Source organism: Saccoglossus kowalevskii, chromosome 14 (assembly GCF_978046115.1).
Source record: "Saccoglossus kowalevskii chromosome 14, keSacKowa6.1, whole genome shotgun sequence".
Lineage (NCBI taxonomy): Eukaryota > Metazoa > Hemichordata > Enteropneusta > Harrimaniidae > Saccoglossus > Saccoglossus kowalevskii.
The window spans coordinates 14,045,246-14,068,643 of NC_140654.1; the positions used below are offsets into that span (position 1 = coordinate 14,045,246).

The 23,398-nt window shown below is 36.9% G+C and overlaps 2 protein-coding genes across 2 annotated transcripts; one reads left to right on the forward strand and one right to left on the reverse strand.

The window, feature by feature from the left end:
• Positions 1-1,789: 1,789 nt before the first annotated feature.
• Positions 1,790-10,945, reverse strand: LOC144350101 (uncharacterized). Its single transcript, XM_078008458.1, has 10 exons — positions 10,735-10,945; positions 10,349-10,509; positions 9,884-9,956; positions 9,467-9,507; positions 8,934-9,024; positions 7,231-7,547; positions 6,855-6,871; positions 5,080-5,294; positions 2,807-2,890; positions 1,790-2,283 (listed from the first exon to the last, which is right to left on the reverse strand). The coding sequence occupies exons 1-10, from the start codon at positions 10,943-10,945 to the stop codon at positions 2,216-2,218; spliced, it is 1,278 nt and encodes a 425-aa protein (XP_077864584.1). The 3' UTR covers positions 1,790-2,215.
• Positions 10,946-20,443: 9,498 nt separating this feature from the next.
• Positions 20,444-21,505, forward strand: LOC102805224 (somatostatin receptor type 5-like). The gene has a single exon (XM_006815328.1). The coding sequence runs from the start codon at positions 20,444-20,446 to the stop codon at positions 21,503-21,505; it is 1,062 nt and encodes a 353-aa protein (XP_006815391.1).
• Positions 21,506-23,398: the final 1,893 nt, after the last annotated feature.

Consider the following 23,398-nt stretch of genomic DNA (forward strand, 5'->3'; position numbering starts at 1 on the left):
TGGCGTCGTGTCAAGTGTTTTCTTTAGTTGTGCTAATATCTATGTTTAATGGAAATAGTAATAATGCTATTATGTTGTTTTAAAAGATCGAGTATCACTTATTAAACCATGCAAACACTTAATTTGAATAATTTATGCAGAAAGAATTCTTCTAATACACAAATTTATGAGTAAATTGTGTCAATGGTGCTGTCACTCGTTCGTTGAGTGCAGTAGGTTCAGTAATAAGCGAAACAATATTGAGCCGCAAAACTAGTTTCCATGACAATTACATTGTTATATATTATAAAGCTTTAAAACCATGACTGTGAAAACAAATTAGTGGAACTCTGGCGTGAGAAACACATTGGTAGGTGGGTGGGGGGGGGGTCTTCGCCCTTCAACAATACTGAGTGGATATTTTGTTTTACAATCGTGGCGCCGGTATACGTGCTCACTGGATAGCGATTCTGGCTACATTGTCACTCTGATACCATACCTACTACCATACCATAAATATAATTACATATACAAATGTTTAAATCGGGTATTTAATCTGGTAGATCTTCCGAGGAAAAAAAAACAGCTGTATTCAAATAATATTGCGTTGTTGTCCAAAAGTAAATATGGAATCAGGCCATTAGAGCAGAGGTCAATAACTGAGCAGTGACGTCACAATTTCGTTCAAAATAATAAGTGTCTGAATAGTTTGTATTCACGCTACAGGCGGATACTACATCTGAATTATTGATATTCTAAACAGCTAAGATCATAGCCTCACGCAGCAATCAATAATAAACAAATCCTCCTTGTCAACTTTACAGTAAGGTTGCACTCTCGCCATAACGTTTTTTTTTATTCGAATCGTCGTATCGCAGCTGCTCCAGAGAAGCAATGTTATGTAATTGGACGGTCTACATAGTGGCTGATAATATCACGCAATTACTTGTAGATTATCTCAGGGGAACATGGCCTATACACTTTGCGACTCGACGGAAGAATATATAGAGAATTAAGAAGTCTTTTTCGATATATTTAGAAGCTACTGTCGTTCTGCTTTTAACAATCGTTTAATCAAGTCTATTGTGAATGTTGTGATCATTACTTTCACTCGTAGAGTTGCCGCTAGAGGGAGCAATTCTTCTACACTAAAATGACGCGACGAACATGTATTGTAACGCGAATGTATTTTCACATTCATATTGATTGTGAAGTCGGTCGTCGTTTGTCAGATTGTAGCATGCATTGAATTTACTGTGAATACATTACAGATAATTTAACTGCACTTTTTATTATAGCACCGGAAACAGTGGATTTCTTACCAGTGTAATCTACATTCATTCCAAAATGTATCGCATTCCAACTTTCATTTTTCCCTTTAATATGTTAACGTGGGGTAAACTGCGCCATCAGCGTCGAACGCGTTCCAAGTAATTGACATCGTATTCGAAAACTCGTTTTTGTTGCATTGAACGGAGAGGGAAGGAAACCGTACGTATCGGTAAATATCAAACGAATACTATTGCGTTAAAGACAAATACATATAAATAAGCTTAAAGTCACATGATACTAATTTTCATTATTTGCTATTTCTTTTCGTTTGCTCGAGCATTGAACAAATTGTAATATTTGTAATTACATTTATTCGAAGTTCAACGGCACCATCTTGCTCTTGATAATCACTTGCTGTTGAATTTTGTTACTGGTTGATTGCATCGGTTCGCCACAGGCGGCGCTCTTCGGCACTAAAGTGTCAATGAGTTGCTTGTTTCCAATTCCAATTTACAAGAAACAGTCCTTCACGAGTGGGCGCGATTTTTACTAATGCTTTATTACAAAAAAACAATGACATATCAGCATAAGCAGTGAATATTGCAGGGACGATATTCAGTTAAAGTGATTTGTTAAAGTGATACATCTGCACTCATTGTCATAGTGACGCACTACTGTCATCTTCCTTCCTTTTTGTCGGTTTCGTGGTGTTTCTCGGTGCTTTATAAATACCAAACGAAAAGAAATTGTTCAAGATTGAGTAGAGTCACGCGATACTTGAGCAGAATCACGCGGACATAATATGGATGATTTGATGACGTACTATCTATAATTATATCTGTCATACTTGAATGAAATGAAAATGAAAATGACGCCTGCATACTAGTATATTCCGGTGCGTAATAGACGTGTGAATGTTACGATGTTGCAGAAAGCAGAGAACACAGTTAATGTTATTGTAATATCATAGCCATGTTAGGTACCCATCTATTTCGTCACAGCTTTCGAGAAGTAGTTCCAGCTCGCGGTAAGCTGCAAAACAAATATCATAAAGCGTGTCACACATTGTGAAGTAGTGTGCCTGGCGTAAATTGCAATGACAATACAATGTGTTGTACCGTATCGTATTCTATGTGCGAGAAGAAATCAACAACACACTAATATTGTTCGAAGTGAGTATCTATACAAGAACATGTGAAGACTTTAGACTCGTATAAAGTACATAAATGTATATTAGATATATTTTAATATAATTCCTAATAAAGACAACATTCCACACACAGCGCGCTTTCGAGCTATGTGTAAACAAACAAACAAACAATGCGCTGGATACGTCGCATGGGACTCATATCAAACAGGACACGGAGCGACTACCGAGTTGCTTTAATCAAAGACTATACTATAGTCTTTGCTTTAATGCGTGGCAACACTCATTAATGTAGAACTGAATTTGTGTTTTACCACTGCGCGTCGGTTGATACTCTCGCTGTACTGTCTTCGTGCATACTTTGTGGTATCCTCATATTAACCTCATATTATTATTATTTTACCCTACCTTGATGTCTATTCAGATTTCTCCGATGACATAACCCGGTTCTCTCACTAACATTTATATCATCTTTTCGATGTGGTGTTGAACCTACAGTAGTAGAAACAATACGAGTAAGTCCCCTTTTTAGGCACTCTACGTATACTGTGGAATGAATAACATCTATGTTCGAGACAAGGCGCGTTGAATTTCAACAACGATAGCAATACTCTATCTCAAGTTCTTGTGTAGCCAATTTTTAGTCGGTTGTCCTGCGTCATGCCAGCATTGTGTCAACACAGGTGGCGCTATTCAGCACAGGTTTGCGGTGATCTGCGTGTCAATGTCATGCCTGCCAATTCGCTGCTCTCGACGGTATCCAAAACAACGTAAGCTTTTCGATGTATGTTCTTCGTACCATGGCCTGCAGCGAGATCTCGTGAGAGGGGCACATCGACAGGAGACTCTAAACCAGGAAATATATGCTTTCAATTGCCAAACATCAAACGTATTTATTCTGACAGATAATTAAGCTAATTGCGGTAATAATCTACAGCGTTATAAATATTGCCATAAACGCTCTTGTTCTTAGATATTCAAATTTGAATAAAGGCTGAATCTTTTTTGATTTCGGGAAATATAACACAAAATACGGGTTTACGTAAATCGCGCCCCCTATTGACGAGTTTCTTAAATTACCGTTCTCACAACTGTTTTAGTCACTTTACGCCGACGTGCAAGAAAAAAAAAACAGATAAAAACACGTTGCGCCAGCGTTAAGGGGTTTAAATGAACTGAATTTGAGTGTCACGTTCAAGTTTATTCTATTTCAAAGTAGGCAGGAAAGCAATGTGTGTTAAATTTGGAGTCAGTTTAGGTTGCTATAGCGACCTGTATACGCTGTTAAACTCGAAATATGTTGATTGGTGCCGACATAGAGGTAACAAGAGACCCAATCATGATCCAGCGCGTTTATTAGTATGTATACTATTATGACATTTACATGGCCAAGAATTGTCAAGTATTATTGCTCGATTAAAAAGTACACAGCAGTCAGAAATATACTGTCAACCGAAATATTGCCTACCTTGAGTCAGTGTCATTGTATGCCTTATCCAGTGGCTGCCATATTTACGCCTCTTGTAAGAATTGCTGGTGTGAATGCAACAGTATGAGCTCTTATCTTTTTAATTACCGGGCGCCTCTCACGCCGACGTATTAGAACATGTATGACACAGGGGCCATTAAAATCGTAGATATCGTTTTGAGCTGTAGTCGTTCATTAAATGAAGAAGATTATGTTCTTGAAAGATATTACTATATTCTGGATGACGAACCAAGCACAGTGGTCGATTTGAACGGTATTCATGACTTAACCCAAATTCTGGTACGTCATTTTGACGTCACAGAAGGGTTTTGTCACTATAGGGCTCATCTATTGCATTTTCGAGTATGATGTCATCATATCACCATTGTTACTTTAAAGCATCTTCGCCATCCTCATTGATCTATTTTACCGGCAATAAACGTATATTGTATCCTCTGACCATGGATCGATTCACTTGTCTCCATTCTCTTGTTTCGTGTCACGCCCAATGATGATCACGGAAATATTGTTAGTTACCCTCCACTCGTTCCCATTGATCATCATTACAGTCGTCGTGCAATGAGCGTTTAAAAAATGTGCTAAGTATTTTTTTTATATCGCAGGAGACCCATATAATAACATCATGGTTTATCTTGGCTGATAAGTGTTGACATGAGCGTGTCTATTTCGTCGCGTTTGGGTTCTCCAATGCGACCATTTTATTGGGTGTTATTTTATATGCATATCTATTCTCGTTTTTTTTCTTTTAAAAAAATCTCTGATCTCTTACTAAGTTCACCGACTACCCAACATACATACATACTTTTGTGCAACATACGTCTGAGCGAGCGCTCGGATTTCTTGCAAAAAGGCATTTTACTCGCGTTGTGTACGTCAAGTGGGGCCATATCGAACACCGCGCGCCGCGACGGATATTCTGAACTGACGCGTAAACTATAACTACCATGATGAACTCATGACAGTGCTCCAGAACAGCGTCATGTTGTTTTATTAGACAGCTTCGTTGGCGACAGTTCCTGTTATTGCCGAATGGAACACATACACCAGCCTAGCCTAGTGAAGCGTGGTACCCCGGGGGACCTCATATCCCGTGTTCTCAAGAAACTTCACGACTATTTTCCAAATATCACATTACCTGTCGTATAATCTCGTCTCATAGAAACGTAACAATGACTAAATATCGGTTACATACCTTCGCTGGTGGCTATGATATCGTGGTGAGCTATAACGTTTCGTCTCCATACCATCTCTTTCCAACTTCCTTTATCCCGTATGGGCACTGAATGTACAACTGATATGCACAGACGGCTGCGATTCGGAGAAGCAAAGCGAAGTATATAACTGCCCGCTTGTTTACCATCCAAAATCCTTTCGGCTTCCGATGCCGTTATATCTCCGTAGAACAACCTGTGTGTTTCAATCGAGGTCTGAGTCATACATGCGGATTACGTAATAATTACAGAGATTACAAGATTTGGTCATTGAGATCGCTCTGCGTGTATTGAGCTTAGTACAACTGAATAGCTACTTTGTTTCAAAGTATTGTCGATTACCTGCAGACTTTGTCCACAGTATCAATATATTTCCACATAGAAATAATGAAAATATCTGACTGTGGAAAAAAAGTCTGCAGTCACTCGACAATATTATGAAATAAAGTAGATCATGAACTAAAATTAGTGATTCTGCAACACACGTTTAGTTTTCGTTGGTTGAAAAATGCAAAAAACAAAGAAACACTAATGCGCATGTGCATTGATTGCGAGTTACGTACCAAAACAATCAGTGCGCAGGCGTATTACATAATTTGATTGTTTCTTATATACTTCAAGTTGTCTGCTACAAGAACGACGTTTTTTGACTTTATAGTTTGTCATATATAATCCACTTTATTCTTCAACATACATTATCGAACAACAATATTAACAATTCTATGGTAAAATATTCTCACTCATATTCCATTTTTAAAGCTATGCTTAGTTTTCCCGAGCTTTTTTAGCATTTTAAAGATACAATATGGACGAGAAAATTTAATGTTTAATGTTGTATATTGCCGACAATACACTCACTGAAAACACTGTTCTTGTCGCACACCTCCGAATATTCGGTCGATGAAATAGTGTAATACCCTCATACGCATGTGCACAAGTTGCACAATTACTGCACATGCGTATTTGCAGTTTTGATTTGACGAATACACGATTTTGATGTTTTAGCCATTTACATTTGGTTTTAAGTTCACGACGTTCGCAGAAAAAGAATGAGTTCTATTGTTATTTCACATGTTCACATGAATTCAATTTTGCGAAATTTAAAACCAGTGGATTTACAGTATCAGCATGGTATAAATTGCGTGTGTGTGTGATGTATGGCACATCTTTCAAAAACATTATTTCCCATTGACGAACGACTACAGATCAAAACAAATATTAACGATGTCTAACCACTTATTAGAACCGATCCGTCGCTAGAGGGCGTGCCCTACCGAAAGGTGTATTGCACGGAGTTGTCTGCGGGTCGTTACACAACAACGAACAAAAAATGTGTGTGCTTCATTGTTATATGACACATTGCCAACAATTGAGAATGCCGTGACGTGGCACCGCGAATTCTCTATCCGATATCGTTCAGTTAAATCGTCAACTGCGCACGCGCGGGAATTGAGTACCAAGCGACGATAACAACACACGCTAAAAACGCTAAGACTCATGGGTAGACGCTTGGTTGTAAACAATGACTCGCTCTGGCCATCTGACGCATGCGCAAGTGACGACTCTCCCGCTTTAAGATAATCAAGTCATTGCGGTGCAATAACCCTTTTTCTCTTTTTTCGCAGAAAAGACAAAACAGCACACATCAGTTTATCGGATTTCAATGTTACGAATTATAATATATACTAGTATAAATCAGATTCTCTACAGGCATTTCCAAACAAGTCTAATCAATATAATATGAGTATGTACTCACCTATAAATTGCTGATATCTAAGAAAAAATAAGATAAAAAAAACAACATTTAGTAAATCTTTCTAAGAATGCAATCGTGTTCAATATTGTGCTTGGTTGTGTAGTAATTTGTCGTTTAGAATTTGTAATCTGTCTAAAACCAATATTATTGTCTGATGAAAAAAATATTGGCTATGTGAATGGCGTCCATTATACATCGGTTTACGACATAGAGGATCTTTATCGCTGGAGGGCGTGACGGCTATGAACAGTGAACATTGTATACTAGTATGTTCCCAGTGCGGCATCTATTACAAAACTTGAATTCCAGTAGGTCTTTCTCTCAGAAAACAGAACAAGCGAGGTTTGTACAAGAAAAATAAACAAACAATCAATACCTCTCCGAACAGTTTTTCAATTTTCGGTTTTATCCAAGACTTGTGGCGACCAATATCTTCAGCGAGGATCTTCCCAGATGTCAACTCCTTACCCTCACCATGACTGCTTTGCGAACTTCTCGATATCGCAGAAGATGCACCAGGTGATATTCTCTCGCGAACAACTCCATCTCTCAAATGGCCAAGCCTTATCTGTAATCGGATAAAATCACTGATGGATTTTGCTGGACCAACGAGACCACTTGTTGATATATTCACGTGGTTGGCGTTCAGGATGGCTGCCATAGTAACAAAAGACTCCACTGTTACCGCATCATCTAGTTAAGAAATACAAGAAAACAAAAGTGAAGTTGGTTTTGGTTTGGTAAACATTTAACATTTAACAGTTTTTTTGAATCCCGAGTTTTAACAGTTCGTGGATAGAATGTAAACAAGTGCTTACATCCGGAATACAGGTTTTCCGGCCATGAATTATATTAATCTTCCTATGGGAAAGTTAAATCTTGTGCAATATGGTGTCCGAAGACGAATCTCAATCAAGGTATGTCGTTAGAGTTGTTCTGTCAGTGAAGTTGTTACAAGGGTCTTCAAAATGACCCGGATGACGAGATTTGTTATTGATGGTCAGCTACTGTGAGAGATCAAACCAATATTGGCACTGTGAACTGCATCTTTTTCATCCATGTCGTCACAGGGGTGCTTTATCGATAGAGGGCTCGACTCATAGCAACCACAGTGTCTAAGATGATATACTGTGAACTCATGAATCATTACCTGGTATTTAATTTCGCCATTTTCGTTGAAAAGTAAAATCCGGTAAATTAAATCCACGTCAACATGTAAAATAACAATAAACTCATTTTCTCTGCAAGATTCGCGAATTAAAACCGAACAAAAGCTCTCAAAACATCAACATAGTTATATTAAATGCCTAGTGAAAATAAGTGAGGGAAACACTATGCGAAACAACTTCCCGCTGCAACAAGGCTGCTTTAATTTAATTAGAAGTACTGTACTAGCCAAGGTCAACATACCCCCCCCCCCACACACACACACATACACACACCAACAATTACTGTACATCATTCTCAAATTCCCGTCATCTGTTGACACTGACCAGGCACTGGAAGAAGCCAGGACCATACCCACTTTACTACATAAAGTAACTCCACCCTCTTAACAAAGCACTGACTAGACCGGTTGCTTTAACGTTTGCAGCGGCCCGGGGGAATTATGGCTGTAACTCAATACCGATCGCTGATTGGCTACTCGCGCTGTCAATTTCAAGTTGAATCAACTGACCTGTGTATAAATGAATTTGTGATACATGCGAACGCAATTCGCAAAATTTAATACAAATTAAAATATATTTCTAAAGAAACGTTCACAAAAATGAAAACAGTGGTTTGTTTAGTTTTTTTTTTAAATCGAGGAGTAAACACTGTCATCACAGAAGATGAAGTTTGTTTTTTTCAAAATTTCAAAAAAACTGGTTTGTCCTCGCTAAAATGCACAAACAAGCCTAAAGTTTGGTTATTATTTCATGTTATTTAATAAAACAGTATGGAATGCACTGTAGCATGTGTCATCCCTTGAAAAAAGTTGTTAAAAATTAGATTGATGAAAAGTGAAGTATAAACCAGGCAAAACTAAATAAAAATATTCCATCGTACATTTTAACAAGAAATGTCACCATGACTTACCTTTGAAAAATAGTTTCAAATCATCGGGGCTACACTGTAACTCTTCGCCGAGAATTTCATTCACCTTTCTGTGAAATTCTTGTATGTTCACCTTCAGCAATAGATTTTCGTTTATTAATAAAATACGTTATTCATTTTATTTATTTATTTTGCAACAACAGGCATGTTGGAGTGGCATGTCTATCGTCCGCTATAAATATTCAAAATAATAATAAGACTTATTATGTGGAACAGCAACCGATAGACTGTAGACACAAATGGTTGCCAAGTTCTTGCTAAAAGCGAGAAATCCCGAGACTTGTTTTTCCCTATCAAACACCATTCCAATGTCCCCCGCCATCACCTCTACTGTTTGAGAGACATAATCCAAGTCTCGTGGCTACCTTTCAAATTGTACGAGATCTTAGCAGCCATATGTGTGTCGAATATGTATTTTTTACAATTCAATAATTTAGTATAATATTTCTTTCTGCATTTATATTATTTATTTCAAATATTAACAAATTGAGAAGAAATATTAAATGCATACATACCTTATTATTTCTCCCGAAACAGATCCCCCACACTGCTCTGGCTATAAAATTAAATATATAAGTTAATAGCCACAAATATGTATACACTATCTTTTTTTCCATTATTTTGCAACCGAGACAGTTTTTGTTTACCAATCAAAAGACTTTCTGAATGTTTTGCCCAATCACAACATTGTACTACTTCCGCCACTGGTGGCGCTGGCGGCAAAATCGATAACGATAATTACAAAGCAATTTTTCTATACAGATCTTGTTCGTATCGGTACTCTACTACCAAATATATCTCAACATAGAAAAATGCCACGGGCAGACAACCTCCGTATTAAGTATAAAGGCCGACTAGGGAGACAACGTGAAACAATACGACGTTGATATTGAGCAGAGTGGTAACTTATACGGAGATCAGTGAAGTCTTACCGTCATCCTTTTCAATTGCTCCTTCTTGCATCGAGCTAGTGATTGATTCGGCTAGAACAAGTTGGCACAATTCCTGAAACAACATATACATCGGGTTGTGTTCGAGTTCGATACCATGGAATGCATGTGTGTGATGAGATATACGGTCGCCCTTTAGTATAACCCACGTGTACAAGTATGATTTCTAAGGGACAGGCTCCCCAGAGAGTTGAGATAGCATAATAACTCAACACTCAGCTAGGATAATGCGTACGCGCAGCGTCTTTGACCGGGGTCTCTATACAACAAGTCTCATTGCTACAATATTAAATATGGCGCGGCATGAGTACATTCTTGTTTCAGGTGGTCACAAGCTGGAAATCTTATTTTCTAAAAACGTATCTCCAAATTTACCAGAAAAACCTACGTTTAAACCTAGGTTACTTCAGCCCCGATACCTACACAATAAACATAACACTAAGTCACCTTACGTATCTGCTCCAACTCTGCCATACATCCTTGCAACTGCTGAATATTGTCGGTCAGTGTAAAGCCAAGCATATTAGTGTCGTTCGTCCCGATGGAGTACAACAGTCTTCCGAGGACTCTTATTTTATGGGAGAGCGCCCTTAACAGTTTCGCCACATCTAGAAGAGATCAGAACTGAGCAATGAATCACGTATCAGAGAAAGTAGATTTCACAAGCTTGTGTCTGAAAAGGTGTTTAGCCTTGCATATACTGGTTAACACAGTGTTATTAATTCAGTACAAATTACGCGGTCAACGACGTGTTCACACTTTGAAAATCATACACGGAATTACGTGTTGTATTCACGAAGCTCCAGCCACATATCATGCACTGTACCTCTTACCTGCGTTCGCCCAGTGTTGAGTAATTCTCTCCTCGTTGTTAGTGGATGAAACAACGTCTTCGAAAAGTCCCAACATAGATGGTAGTATCACTAGGAAATTAGTCGCGAGTATCGGTAACTGGGGCTCTAAGGTTTGGTAAAGTTGTCGAAGTCTTATTAATGGAGTTACGAACTTAGCAGCAATCGTATGGTCCGTGTACTGGGTGGCCATTGTGTTAATCTTAGTGTTCGCGTCAAACGTGGTTGCCAAGACAGAGTTATGCCAATACGGGCGGAGCGCATGCAATACAACTCCAGCTAGTACCGGGGTCAGTTTCGTGTTGTTATTTTTGGATAATATTAATTAAAAACGTATTCCGTACTCGTAACTCAAGAGATATTTGAAGGAACTCCATCAATCAACGTCTAAAGGTAGATGTATATGCTGTAGCACATAAAAAGGCGATGTCGCCATAAATCTGTTATTGCGATGTTTCACCAACAGTGAACGGGGGCTGTACGATGGATGTCTGTGTACGTTTGTATGCACAGTCGTGTTAACTTTAATAACATGAAAGCGCGTTGTGTTTGGACAGGGCTTGTCGAAATACACCTGAAAAGACCGTGTTTGCTTATACTGACATGACAACTACATGTCGTCTTGAAACACGTATCGGGGTACAATATCAGCGGTATAGTCTGTCTTCGTATTGTAGTAATACTAATCCGATTCAGATTACTACGTGCCCATACACAACGGCCGTGACTCTGGTAGATCTTTTGTTTTTATATTCACGTGCAAGTACATGTATATAAAAGAACAGTTCGGCGCGTTGAGCGTTGTTAACTTCAAACGCGTTACTGAACACAAACAACTAAACGAGTCAGAAATAATGATTTACCACGAAATCTACGACTTCGGTATTTCGGTATCTCTTTTTAAGAGACAGGCCATTTGAGACGAGGGGATGGGTGGGGTGTTAGCCGACGTGAAGTTGCAATCTTATAAAAAAATTACCACCGTTGCCGTCCCACGCCGCTCTGCAAGAAGTACATGTTTGCAAATGAACCATATCTGTTCATCATACGACAACTTGAAAACGAGTCTATAACCCCTATTAACGGGGAGTATGTGTGCGGTGGTGGTGGTGACTCCCCGTCCGATAGGTTCATTGAATGCTCATCTAGTTTGACACTTTTTAATTGATTAGTAATAAATCGAAGAGTTTGTAGTATTTGGCGCATTGTCTTATTTCAGACGAGGCTCTCGACTGTCTGACTATCAACATATTTTTGACATTGAATAATAATAAGTGCAACTGTAAAGTTCGTTCACTGCTGTTTATTCACCATTTTTTGTAAACCCGCCATATCCACATCGGCTGGGTGTTGAGGTGGAACTTGGAACTTATTTTCGCAATTTTCACTGAAGAGATGACTCAATGAAAATAAAATCAAGTGAAAATATTCATTTTCCTATGTTTAACATTCAATTCAGTGAAAATAAATCTTATAAAAAGAGCAGCAAAACTGACCTTTCTGTGAACATTAATTCCAACTAAAATAAAGTATTCTACAGTTCCGTTTGAGACTTTTGTAAAAAAAAGAGAGATACTATGAGAACCCATTCTATGGGAGCGCACTCAATGGCCCGGGAATAGTATTCGTTGTTTTTCGTCACGTAATTCTCCGTCGCATTCATGAGTTTTAAGTTGATAAACAGTCACGGTGTCTAGACAAAAACTTGAACCTCAATATTAATTGTCACATTTTGATGATCATCAATTTTGTAATAATTATATTGGACTGTCAGGTTTTGTGTTTCGATGTGCTATATAATATGATTGATGATGAATTAATTAATTTAATTAGGACTCTACTCGGAAACGGCACTCATGCTACTTGTTATACCGTACCTTCACGAAGATTTTATAATAGCAAAGATAACGCTTTATCCAATAAACAATTACAGTCTGAATTCGTATTGCTGAATAAAACGGCTGACAATCAAACCATTTACAGACAATCTACAATTACACAGTTCCAAAACAAGCAAAAACATAAATAATCAATAAAAAAAAGCATAAATAATCAAATCAGACATATTTGAAATGAAAGCGCTTCAAATTTTGCTAAATTAAATATTTGCAAAGAGCAAATATAAAATATGTACCCGAATCTGTTTCTATGGCAACGGAGATTTATTTCTCTTGCGGACATTTTGAATTGAAAATTGGCGAAATACATCACACAATTGAGGTAATTAAATTAAATTCGGGCACCTCACAGTGTTCCTCCGGTCAAACAATTTAAGTAGTCGGTCACATAGAATATTTCACACGTGGTGTGCCTGTTTATACTTGTTTCAGTACAAATCCGTGGAAACTATTACCCAACGTAAATCACAAGTTAACCTTGGCTGGCATCAGTCAAAGATAATGACCTTATAATCGTTCTCAAGCTAGACAGATTTTTGTTTGAGTTTACAGGCAATTATTGGCATGATCGGACAGATTACTATAATCACCCAGACGACTAAATCGGTAATTCTGCTTTAACAGCAAGGCCGGACAACTGTCAGGCCGTCCGTGATGTTAGAGATAATCCCCAAAAGGAGAATTAGATGGATACTAATTATTCTTTAAATCGATTCTTGATTGCTAAGGGCGACAATGTGCTATATCTCAATCTATTGAACGTTTCATATATAAGTGAAATAAGTGAAATCTTAGAGTAAGGACGGAGATGTACAATATAATTTGAACTCAATTACTTGGTCAAAACAAAATAGAACATTCATAATATAACAATTCCCCATACAATAAATGTATTCTTGAAATGGTACTAACGTCAGAGCATAACATTATTTTAATCAATGCATTGCAATGCTAGTGCGCAGATCGTCACGGTGTTAACGAATGAAGGCAATACATTTCGCCGCAGTGCACCAAATGTGGGGACGGTTCGTACATTAGACACCCCACTAGCACTGCAATCCCAACTCATGTCATCTGCCAGAAATACATTAATACATGTGAATGATGACGCATGAACTGTCTGAATATATTTTATTCATTATTTAATTGTGTTTGTGTGAGGTGTATGCGGCTAAATTCGTAAATACATAGATAATTTTAAAAAAACCACACAAATTCTTGATGTTTTGCCGACTGAAAGTTCCCAGCAAATAAATGACAAAAAGTAAATAAAAATCAAGGGTAGCCAAACATGTATCCATGGAAACATTCACCTTGTGGTTTCCCTATTGATTAGAAAATAAGCAAAATGCATACAATTGGGATTCAAAAATTATTCTTATAAAATTGTCTTATACAATTTTGAAATCTCAATTACAAATAATAATTTAGCAAAGTTCCAAGAAAATAATACCTGTCCCAAAACCGCGACCATCCCTGAACAAAAGTGACGCGTTTATTCCCGAATATCAGAATTACCCTAACATCAACCGCATTACTGTACACGAAGATACAGACAAGTCTCCAAATGTTTAAAACTGGTAGTCATCGCGATACGTTCTCTTCGATATGAGGCTCAGCGACGTGTACAACGCATTTGAAAGAGAACACATAGTCACTTTAAACACAAAAATCGTACACCCGCTGTTACAGTATAACTTTATACTAGTACAACCAGCTTCCTTTCCTCTCCCCATGGGAATATCATGACAGCCACGCGGCCGCTACTTCAACTTGTTTTTACTCGAGGCATTTATAATGTGTATAAAAAGCCCATGTCAACACTGAATAGGACTTATTGTAGTGAGAACTGTACGTCGACTAGATGTAAGAACACTATACTTTACCGATAGTAAAAGTCGTATTTGGTGAAAATATTGGTGCAGTATCTCAGAAGCATCTTGGCAGAGTTGGTACAAATCATTAGCAGGCACGTATTTACATATTTACGTATGAGATGAGAATCGCAAATCGTAATATACCATGAACAACCTGCGACTCAACATACCTGCTTGCTGCATTGAGCGAGGATAGTGAAGATATACGCAGTATGTAAGACCTCGTAAGTAACGACAATCAACAACTTACATCAGTACAATGTATTAATCGTGTTGCCGTTACGGTAGTTAAGTGCATGTTCAGAGCTCAGAATTGAAATGTTCGGGCTATGATTTTTGTTTTGATTTAGATTTATTTTATTTTATAGCGATTAGGATAATGCGAAAATTAATGTCGATTTTGGGGAGGGGGGTTACTACAAAAAAAAAACGCGAGAGTTTTATTTCAACCCTTTTAATGTGTAAGACAGTTGGCAATGCGCGTTGTTCTATAGGACTTGATACGTAGCATCTTGCCCTCCACTGTTATTCAAAAACAAGAACGTTGGACGTTGAGATACGAGATCTTCATTCATTCAACCGTCTTATAAGACACACAATTCTTAATACGTTTTCCATAATCGACTCTGTTATCATCACTAATTCAAAAACTTACGCAGTGAGCCAAATAATCTTCGGTTATCCTACAGTGCAGTTATTCATTAGTAAATTACGCGAAGTCATTAGCAATCAGTGGATCATTGTTCACTAGCTCATAAAGAATGGGAGATTTCGGGCATATTTAATATATATCACATATATTATAATTTTCAATCGTTTGACTTAAGAAACCAAAATACTTTAATCTGTCTGAGATTACCTCATTTATAGAAAAAATACCGTTTGCCAAATTTACCTGAACTTAGTTGATTGGATGACTTGTTCAGTATGCCGTGGTGCGTAATATAAAATACATACTGATATCCAGCTACGCACCCTTTGGGAATTATTTATAGTGTTATTATGGTGAATTACACCTATAATAGTTAATTTAGTATCCGCAATGTGTCATTAACTTTGATGAAGGCTCATTTCCCAGTATAGAAACGAATAAATTTGTTTTTTTTTTCTTGCGGTCACGATCATCAGTGAACATTACTTAATTGCAACTACAAAATCCCGTCGTACAAATATAGTAAAAAATGACATGGTATTTGAAATACCATATTCAGAAAATAATAATATGTTTGTACAAACACATTAATCGCCTAAACGCAACATCTACTTCTCGATTGAATTGCCATAGCAACGTATGTTACGTAGAACACAATTTCTCCGCCAGGCAGGTGGATAATGAGGGTATTTATCATACGAGCTTTAATAGATGAAGCGATTAGTATATCTATTGTAGAATACTTTATTTTCACTTGGAATTAATTTTCGCTATTTTCGCTGAAGGAATGATTCAGTGAAAATAAAATTCAGCGAATATACCTTTTTTTTTATATTTTACATTGAACCTGTCAAAAGTTAGTGAAAATAAATTCCAGCTAAAATAATGCATTTTACAGTATAACATTATTTTAATTAGTGCACATTACTAACAAACCTCATTGACAGCGTCGACCTTTCTTTTAATTTACTGAACCTGGAGATTCCACTAGGTTGATATAGGTAAACAACTAGATTCAGTGTAGACATACATGCGATCATGCGGAGACTCATAAAATGACAAGCACGTACACATTAAATATACAGTACAAGGTACTTTTACCGTCAGAGATGTTCAGTCCGTGTCGTCTCCTAAAAGACTGCCGGCCATCCGGTGTGTATTTGTTTAATGTGAATCAGTATTTACGAAACTGAGAACGTGTTTGCAGGTAAGTGCGAGATACTGATACATAATATGTACGGCATATAACTTTTTTCTCTTACTCAAGAATGATACAGATCTGTAATATAAACATATTTGATGCGTCAAAATCAGTATAATATCTGCATAGTTGTAATACCCTTTTTATTACAGTATACGTTGCTCTGATCAACGGCCGCGCTATCTCGAGACATCGATGTTGTGAGATTAAAAAAAATACTTTTAGTTTGAGTTGATAATGGGCTTACTAGTACAGACCTATATTGTCATCCAATGCCAAACATTTAGGCATTACCCCCCCCCCCCCGAAAATATTCATTTGCGTAACCGATACGTTGTACATGCAAGTAAAACTGAAGCTCATATACCCAAATGACGTCATTAAAGGATAAACAAATGAGATAGTTAATATGCATAGTTTTGTGCCAGAAATATGCTTCTTGCATTATGTATGGCATTCGAATTATCCTGTCTGACAAACCACTTTCAGTTTATACAAGAATTAGAGGCGCACACAGCATTACACACAATTATAATGATATGTAGAACGAATGTGTTGTTCAGTGTTGTTACAGCACCGATTGGGACGAATTTCATCCCGTGGTCACCAACGAAAATACATACATTTGGAGATTGTAATAGAGTTGAATTCACGGCGCAAGTTATTTTTTAGAGCCTGGCCGATAAAGGGTCAACAAATCTAAGAACGGAAATTATATATAAAATACAGTTGAATTTATCATCATTAAAATTTAGATATATCTGTTCCCCGTGTGATCATTTATATAAGATTTGATAACGAAGATTGTGTGATATCGAACAAACTAGAAAGGAGAGTTTTTACTATAATGTTATAAATCAAATATGGCAAAAAATACGTGTATGTTTTTCAGTCATCATTCTGCTTTATGTTGTCGGAAATTAAATCAGATGTTATCGCATTCGATGGCAGGTAATTTCAGTGAATCATACATTTCTATTTCATGAAATTGACAAACAAGCTCGTTAATGTTTGACAAGGACATACAGACGCCACGCTACTGATAATTGGATGTTTGATGCTTTTTTCTTTTTCGAGTAAAAGTGAAAATGTGCTCTGATTAGAATACGTGTAGCTTGAATAAAATATAATTATCGGTGAATAAAGAGCATCAAAACAACTGTAAAGAGACTCGTTTATTGTTTAGGACTCTATAACCACATGTAAATTATGTGAGTATTGTATTGATTTTGCGTGTCATCTAAATAAAATCGATGTATTTCATCTTGTTTCTTTCATCTTATGAAAGGGATATTTTAAAAACTGTACAGCCCACAGGAAGACAGCGAAACGAGAGAGCGGTGTTAATACATTTCATTTTGTTCAGCAATAATAACAGTAGGCGGTATTTTGTCGGGCAAACGATAGCAGTGGATAGGGAACCGCATTTTGCACACGACTACGTTTGAGATGAAGATTTATAAATATTTATTTACATATTCAAAATATTTAACTAATAAGCAAATGAGATAAGAAAGTGCTTTCTAAAAATTTAGTTCTCTTGTCAGTTGTTGCATAATTATATTAATTCTCTTAAATGTTACGGCTGTGTATACATTATCCAAAGACACACTCTTGTTTAAAAACTGGAATCATACGCCATATTGTAGTTATAGTGTCTCCAAGTTATAATTAAATATGCAAATTAGCCGATCACAAGATTCTATCATTGTATTGCAGACACATTTTTTCAGCAGTGTATGTATGCATGCTTCATTAGTTAATTTGTAGAGTCCTCACAACAACTGAAGCGTTATACTTTTGAGCCATCAGCAAAAGTTCATAATGTTTAACTCTTCACAATATATTTATTAGAAAAATATAAGAGATGATTTCCGTTTACTGCGAGATCTCGCGTAATGCGTGAAAGGCGCGGACTTAACTTCTGTCGCTAAAATCGAACAATTTGATTTTGAATTTGTTTTATAAATTTATAGCCCATTGTGAATATTTCGTTAAGATAGCCTTACTTCATCGAAATTGACTATCACAATTGTGGATAGCGCGTTATTCAGCGTGAAAATATCTCTAAAATATTTTCGAATCCCACGCAATGTTTTGACGTCATCACGACGCTATGACTTTTGTTTGGTCTGTTTTTACTTTTGATTTCACGCATAGCGTGGGATCTCGCAGCGAACGGGAAAAGGTCTATTGTCCAGTGATGGGAATTTTTGAAAACGAGTTACGGCGTGCGAAACAATATTGTAATAGTTCAGCGTGCTACATACAAATACAAGTGTGGGAAATTGCATGTATCCTTACTTTCTCTTTTTTTCCCCTCGAAATGATGGCTATCATAAGATAAAAAAAAATGATCATGACGTGCGCAATGTGAACAACCACATCTCACAATTGCTAGCATACATTGTTGAAAAGGTGAATGTGTATAATTCATGACTTGGGTATTTTTATTGTATTTGTCACTGTTACCCCGGGGCTCAACTGGCTAGCACGTATAATTACAAACAGTTCTCAAAAAATAGCAACTAGGCAAACAAACAAACAAGTACAAAAAAAAACTGACAAATTTAAATTAATAAATTCTTGAACTAAAGGACGTAATGTTATTTTAAACGATGCAAGGTCGGATTAATACCGTTTAATTCTAAAATGTCAGTTAATTCCAAGTATGCGCTGTACTCTGCTGATAACGCTATCATTCTGTAACCAATCCGTATCTAATCATTCACGATTATTCATGTCCCCTACAGGTGATCAGTAACTAATCTGTGATCTCAGCCCACTATGGACTCAGACTACCATATACCAATATACCCATTAAGCAATTGCATACAAATGAAAAACTCCACGTGGTCCTCACAACGAAACGTGAGATTCGTTGAATTCTGTATAATGATGGTATTTTGCGGCGACATACTGGTTCATGATTTGTTTTAACTAAGTCTATTCGGGTTGTTACAAACACGAGATATTGCACTTGTAATTTGTACTTAAAGAGAGAGAGAGAGAGCAGTGACAAAACAACAACATGAGATGTTCAATGTTTTTGTGATTGCATTAAACGTCAAACTTAAGTGCAAATTATTAGTTTATATCATTAGCCTGTAATAGAATTGTACTTTGAACTGATTGAGGGAAGTCGATGTCTTTTTTTTAATATTTTAGCCGTGGTCAATGCCTAGTAGTCAACTTAATGGATGCACATTCTGATTTGGTTGATGGTGATGCAGCATTTCATATAGTGGCGTGGGAGAATCATTGACCACAATAGTTACACATCACGAAACCACTCATTGTAGACCATCTAGTCGATTTAGACAAACATTGGAACAACCACGAATTGGTTTCTGGGAACCACATTCAACGTTATCTTTGTCTGTGTTTATTAATGGATACTTTTACCTTTCTTTTCAGTTTCGTGTCGTATTTGTAGCACTGGTCTTATATCGATGACGCAAGCTTGAGCCAAATATTAAAATTGGAACGTTCTTCGATACACAGTATAAAAGCACCGAAGCTTTACTGTTATATCTATTCTGCGCACTGTAACACGGCCATTACGTTGATTTGAACTGAAGCGATTAGTTGATATCAGTGTGGCGCATCAGTTTGTACATTATACAGAATTTTTCTCCGAAGAATTCGAAAACTAATTAGAACACTCTCATAGGTTATATTTAAAGGCAGCCAATAAGACGGCCACGCGGTTAAACATAACACGTTGTCAGATGTATTATTTACGCAGACCAATATAGTGTATTTGCGAGATTAGAGGTTTAATCGGCTCCGGGGATTGTAACGCAAGTCTGCACAACTATTCCCGTATGATACGCAACTTATAAATTATTTTATTTGATTATTTTTATAACTGTGGGCATAATTTGCCATTGGCTACATATCTTGACCACAATTTGTGAGAACACACAGAAACAAATTATGCAAATTTGTTTTTGCGAAAGGTAGTCAACGTTGACTTGAGCGCTCAGAGGGTGAAGATCAAAGGCTTGAAAACTGCAAAGTCGACTTCGTCGGAACAATAGTACGGGTACACATCTTCGCAATGGCTGGATTCGATGTTACGACAATAAACGGAACATATCATAACACCTCATTAGACAACCAATTCGGCGTTCAAGATCAGTATTTAACTTGCCACATCCAGCGTTCGACGCAGATGACGACGGCTTTGGTCATTTGCATCTTTGGATTATTGGGTAACTGCGCATTTGTCTATGCCGTTGCTAGGATACCGACATTGAGGAGTACCTTAGATGCATTGCTGGTGAATCTTGCATTTGCTGATTCGTTCTATCTCCTAGGCAATGCGATGATTTGCATTTGCGTTTTACAAGATTACATGCAATGTGTATTCGTTTCTAACTTGGTTGCAAACTGCTCCGTTATTATATTCAACGCGATAGCCCTCTACGCTTCGACGTTCACCATCCTCGCCATAAGCTTCGAGCGCTACTTCGCAGTTTGTAAGCCACTACGTCATCATTCGTCAGGAGTGACTCCGCAAACTAAAACAGCGTTTTACATCGCAGCGTGTTGGCTTTTTAGCCTACTCATCACCGCCGTACTTGTCTCTGTCGTGGAGTGCCAAAGATCAACTTATTTCCTCTGGAAAAAAATCTTCGTGGAACTCGTCAGTATTCTGGTTATCCTCGTTCCTATGTTACTCATTACTATGTGGTACATTGCAATAATCCGCGAATTGAAAAAACGATCTCATTCAACGGAAAATACCAAAGACTCAGCGAACAAGGATGACAAGCAGGTGGTACGGATGTGCGCCATCACAGCTGCATTAACTTTTTTCTTTCATTTTCCTAAATGGTTACTGGACGTCATTGAGCTCCTGGAGGTCGAGGTCGATGACGTTCTAAACATAACCCTTGACTTCAAAGTTTGTTTAAATAATTTTTCTGTGTATTTCCTACTATTGAATTCTACTGTCAATATATTTATCTACAACGCCACTAGCTCGAGGTATCGTCGTGCATTTTTGAAAGCGTTTTGTTCTAACAAAAAAATAATGCCAAGCCCAACAGAACTCACACTAACACCCTCGCCAAACGAACGCAACTTCATGCATCACACTTTGTCGGTACTCAGATAACAATAAAACAGATTTATTGTTAAATGAGGTAGGTAATTAGGGTAGTCAAGCCTGGGTGGTTGTTCGTTCACTCGATAGCGATAGCGATAGCATGTTTACATAGTAGGTTTTTTTTGTCCGTGTATGTTATCATACACGCCATTTTTGTTCAACCTCGTTTATAGGTTGCACACTACAAATAACTGTTCATCACACTGCGATTTCGCAGTTTTATTTTTGGTGCGAAATCCGGGAATATAGCGAATTTTTGAAAATGACACCACTAAACATTACGTTATGAGATTACGTCACGCGTTGTCGTTCGTTCTAAAACAAACAGGCTCATGGGTAAACGTTTTTTTTGGAAATAGCGACGCAATATGGCCGTCTGTCACGGGCGCAGGTGACGACTCTCCCGCTTTAATAGTCGATGACGTAGACCACAGTTAACTGGCACACAAGTGATAATAAAATAAATGCGATATTTACTATATTGGGCGCCATCTTGAATACGGCATTAAACTAAATAAAGAGACTTTATTTATTTAGGTTCATGCCGTATTCAAGATGGCGGCCCCATAACAAGTACTAGTAGTAAATGTCGCATTTATTTTATAATCATTTATGTGCCAGCTGACTGTGATCTAGACGAACAACCCCATAATCATTAGCATAATAAATTTTGATTCATACTTTTATATCACGTCATATCACATTGGTATAGTGCAAATCAGGATTATTTGCTGCTGTGTACACTATATATGCCGCCCATTGATGATTGAGATCGATATTTCAACTTTACAGTGTACTTTTATAGTACTTGATCAAAAATTCTTGCATTTGTCTGTTTTTTTTATTATTCATTATAACTTGAATATTGTCAGAATGTTTGAATTCGACCAACTATTTCCGGTTCATGCTGGTTTGCCAATACCAATAGCCTAATAGTAATAGATTTTATACTTATTTGGTATACCAACTGACTTATTATCCGCTGAGGATTAAATTTGAAAATTGTCATCATTCCTTATTCAATTCTTATCATATGATTTTTTATAAATAAAGTTGTTTTACATCAATATAAAATCTTAATGTTCCGTATACTGATTTCTTTAAATATTCCCAATTTTACATTTGAAAAGGACATTATTAGCTACTATGCCGTTGGCATCAACACATACTTTCTTTGGAAGCAAGTATTTTTACCATTGGTACGTATGTACCGGAAACGGAATCTTATACATTATAATTGCGTGTAAATCAAATATGTATTGTTGCATACAAACTTCACACCATCAAATGTCGAGATTGTGGATGGCTAATGAGAAATTTACTGCAGATTATGATTAAGCAGGACTCCTAAATTAAGCCAGATTCGTAAACTATATACACTCATAGAATTAGGATGCTATGTTTGTCCTTGAATGACAAATACATTGTAAATAACTATGTTTATCTGAGGGATATGTTAAACACATGGAAAGGTCATGGCAGGATATCTACGTTTAATATTTCATTTTGTTCAGCAAAAACAACATAATTTTCAAACATTATATGTTTTCATGGAAGTGATGTTTACAAAGTGTAAATGCAACTTTCAATGAAGTTAAACTTATTACGCTATTACCATGGACGCAAATAAGGTCCGTCCATACACAACTTTACCATATGATATAATATTCAAATATGAATATTTTACATTATTATTCGCAGCAGTATTATTGCAATTATTGATATTATATTAATTTAATCTTTGCGATCATGATATATAACTGAAATGAAATGAATGTTTGAATAGAAGTGCAAGAAATTATTAGTAATAATGGTACCATGCCGGTTATTAAGATTTTTGTAAGTACAATTAAACTTGTGTATTCCAAGGCATTTCGAAAAAAAATATGTTCTTTATAAACA

Bases quoted from the DNA above. Each gene is read 5' to 3' on its own strand.
- LOC102805224 (XM_006815328.1), top strand. From the start codon at position 20,444: ATGGCTGGATTCGATGTTACGACAATAAACGGAACATATCATAACACC.
- LOC144350101 (XM_078008458.1), bottom strand. From the start codon at position 10,945: ATGGCCACCCAGTACACGGACCATACGATTGCTGCTAAGTTCGTAACT. The intron at 9,508-9,883 runs GTAAGACTTCAC...TTAATTTTATAG, and splicing joins AGCAATTGAAAAGGATGACG to CCAGAGCAGTGTGGGGGATC. The intron at 7,548-8,933 runs GTAAGTCATGGT...TTTCTTAACTAG, and splicing joins TTTGAAACTATTTTTCAAAG to ATGATGCGGTAACAGTGGAG.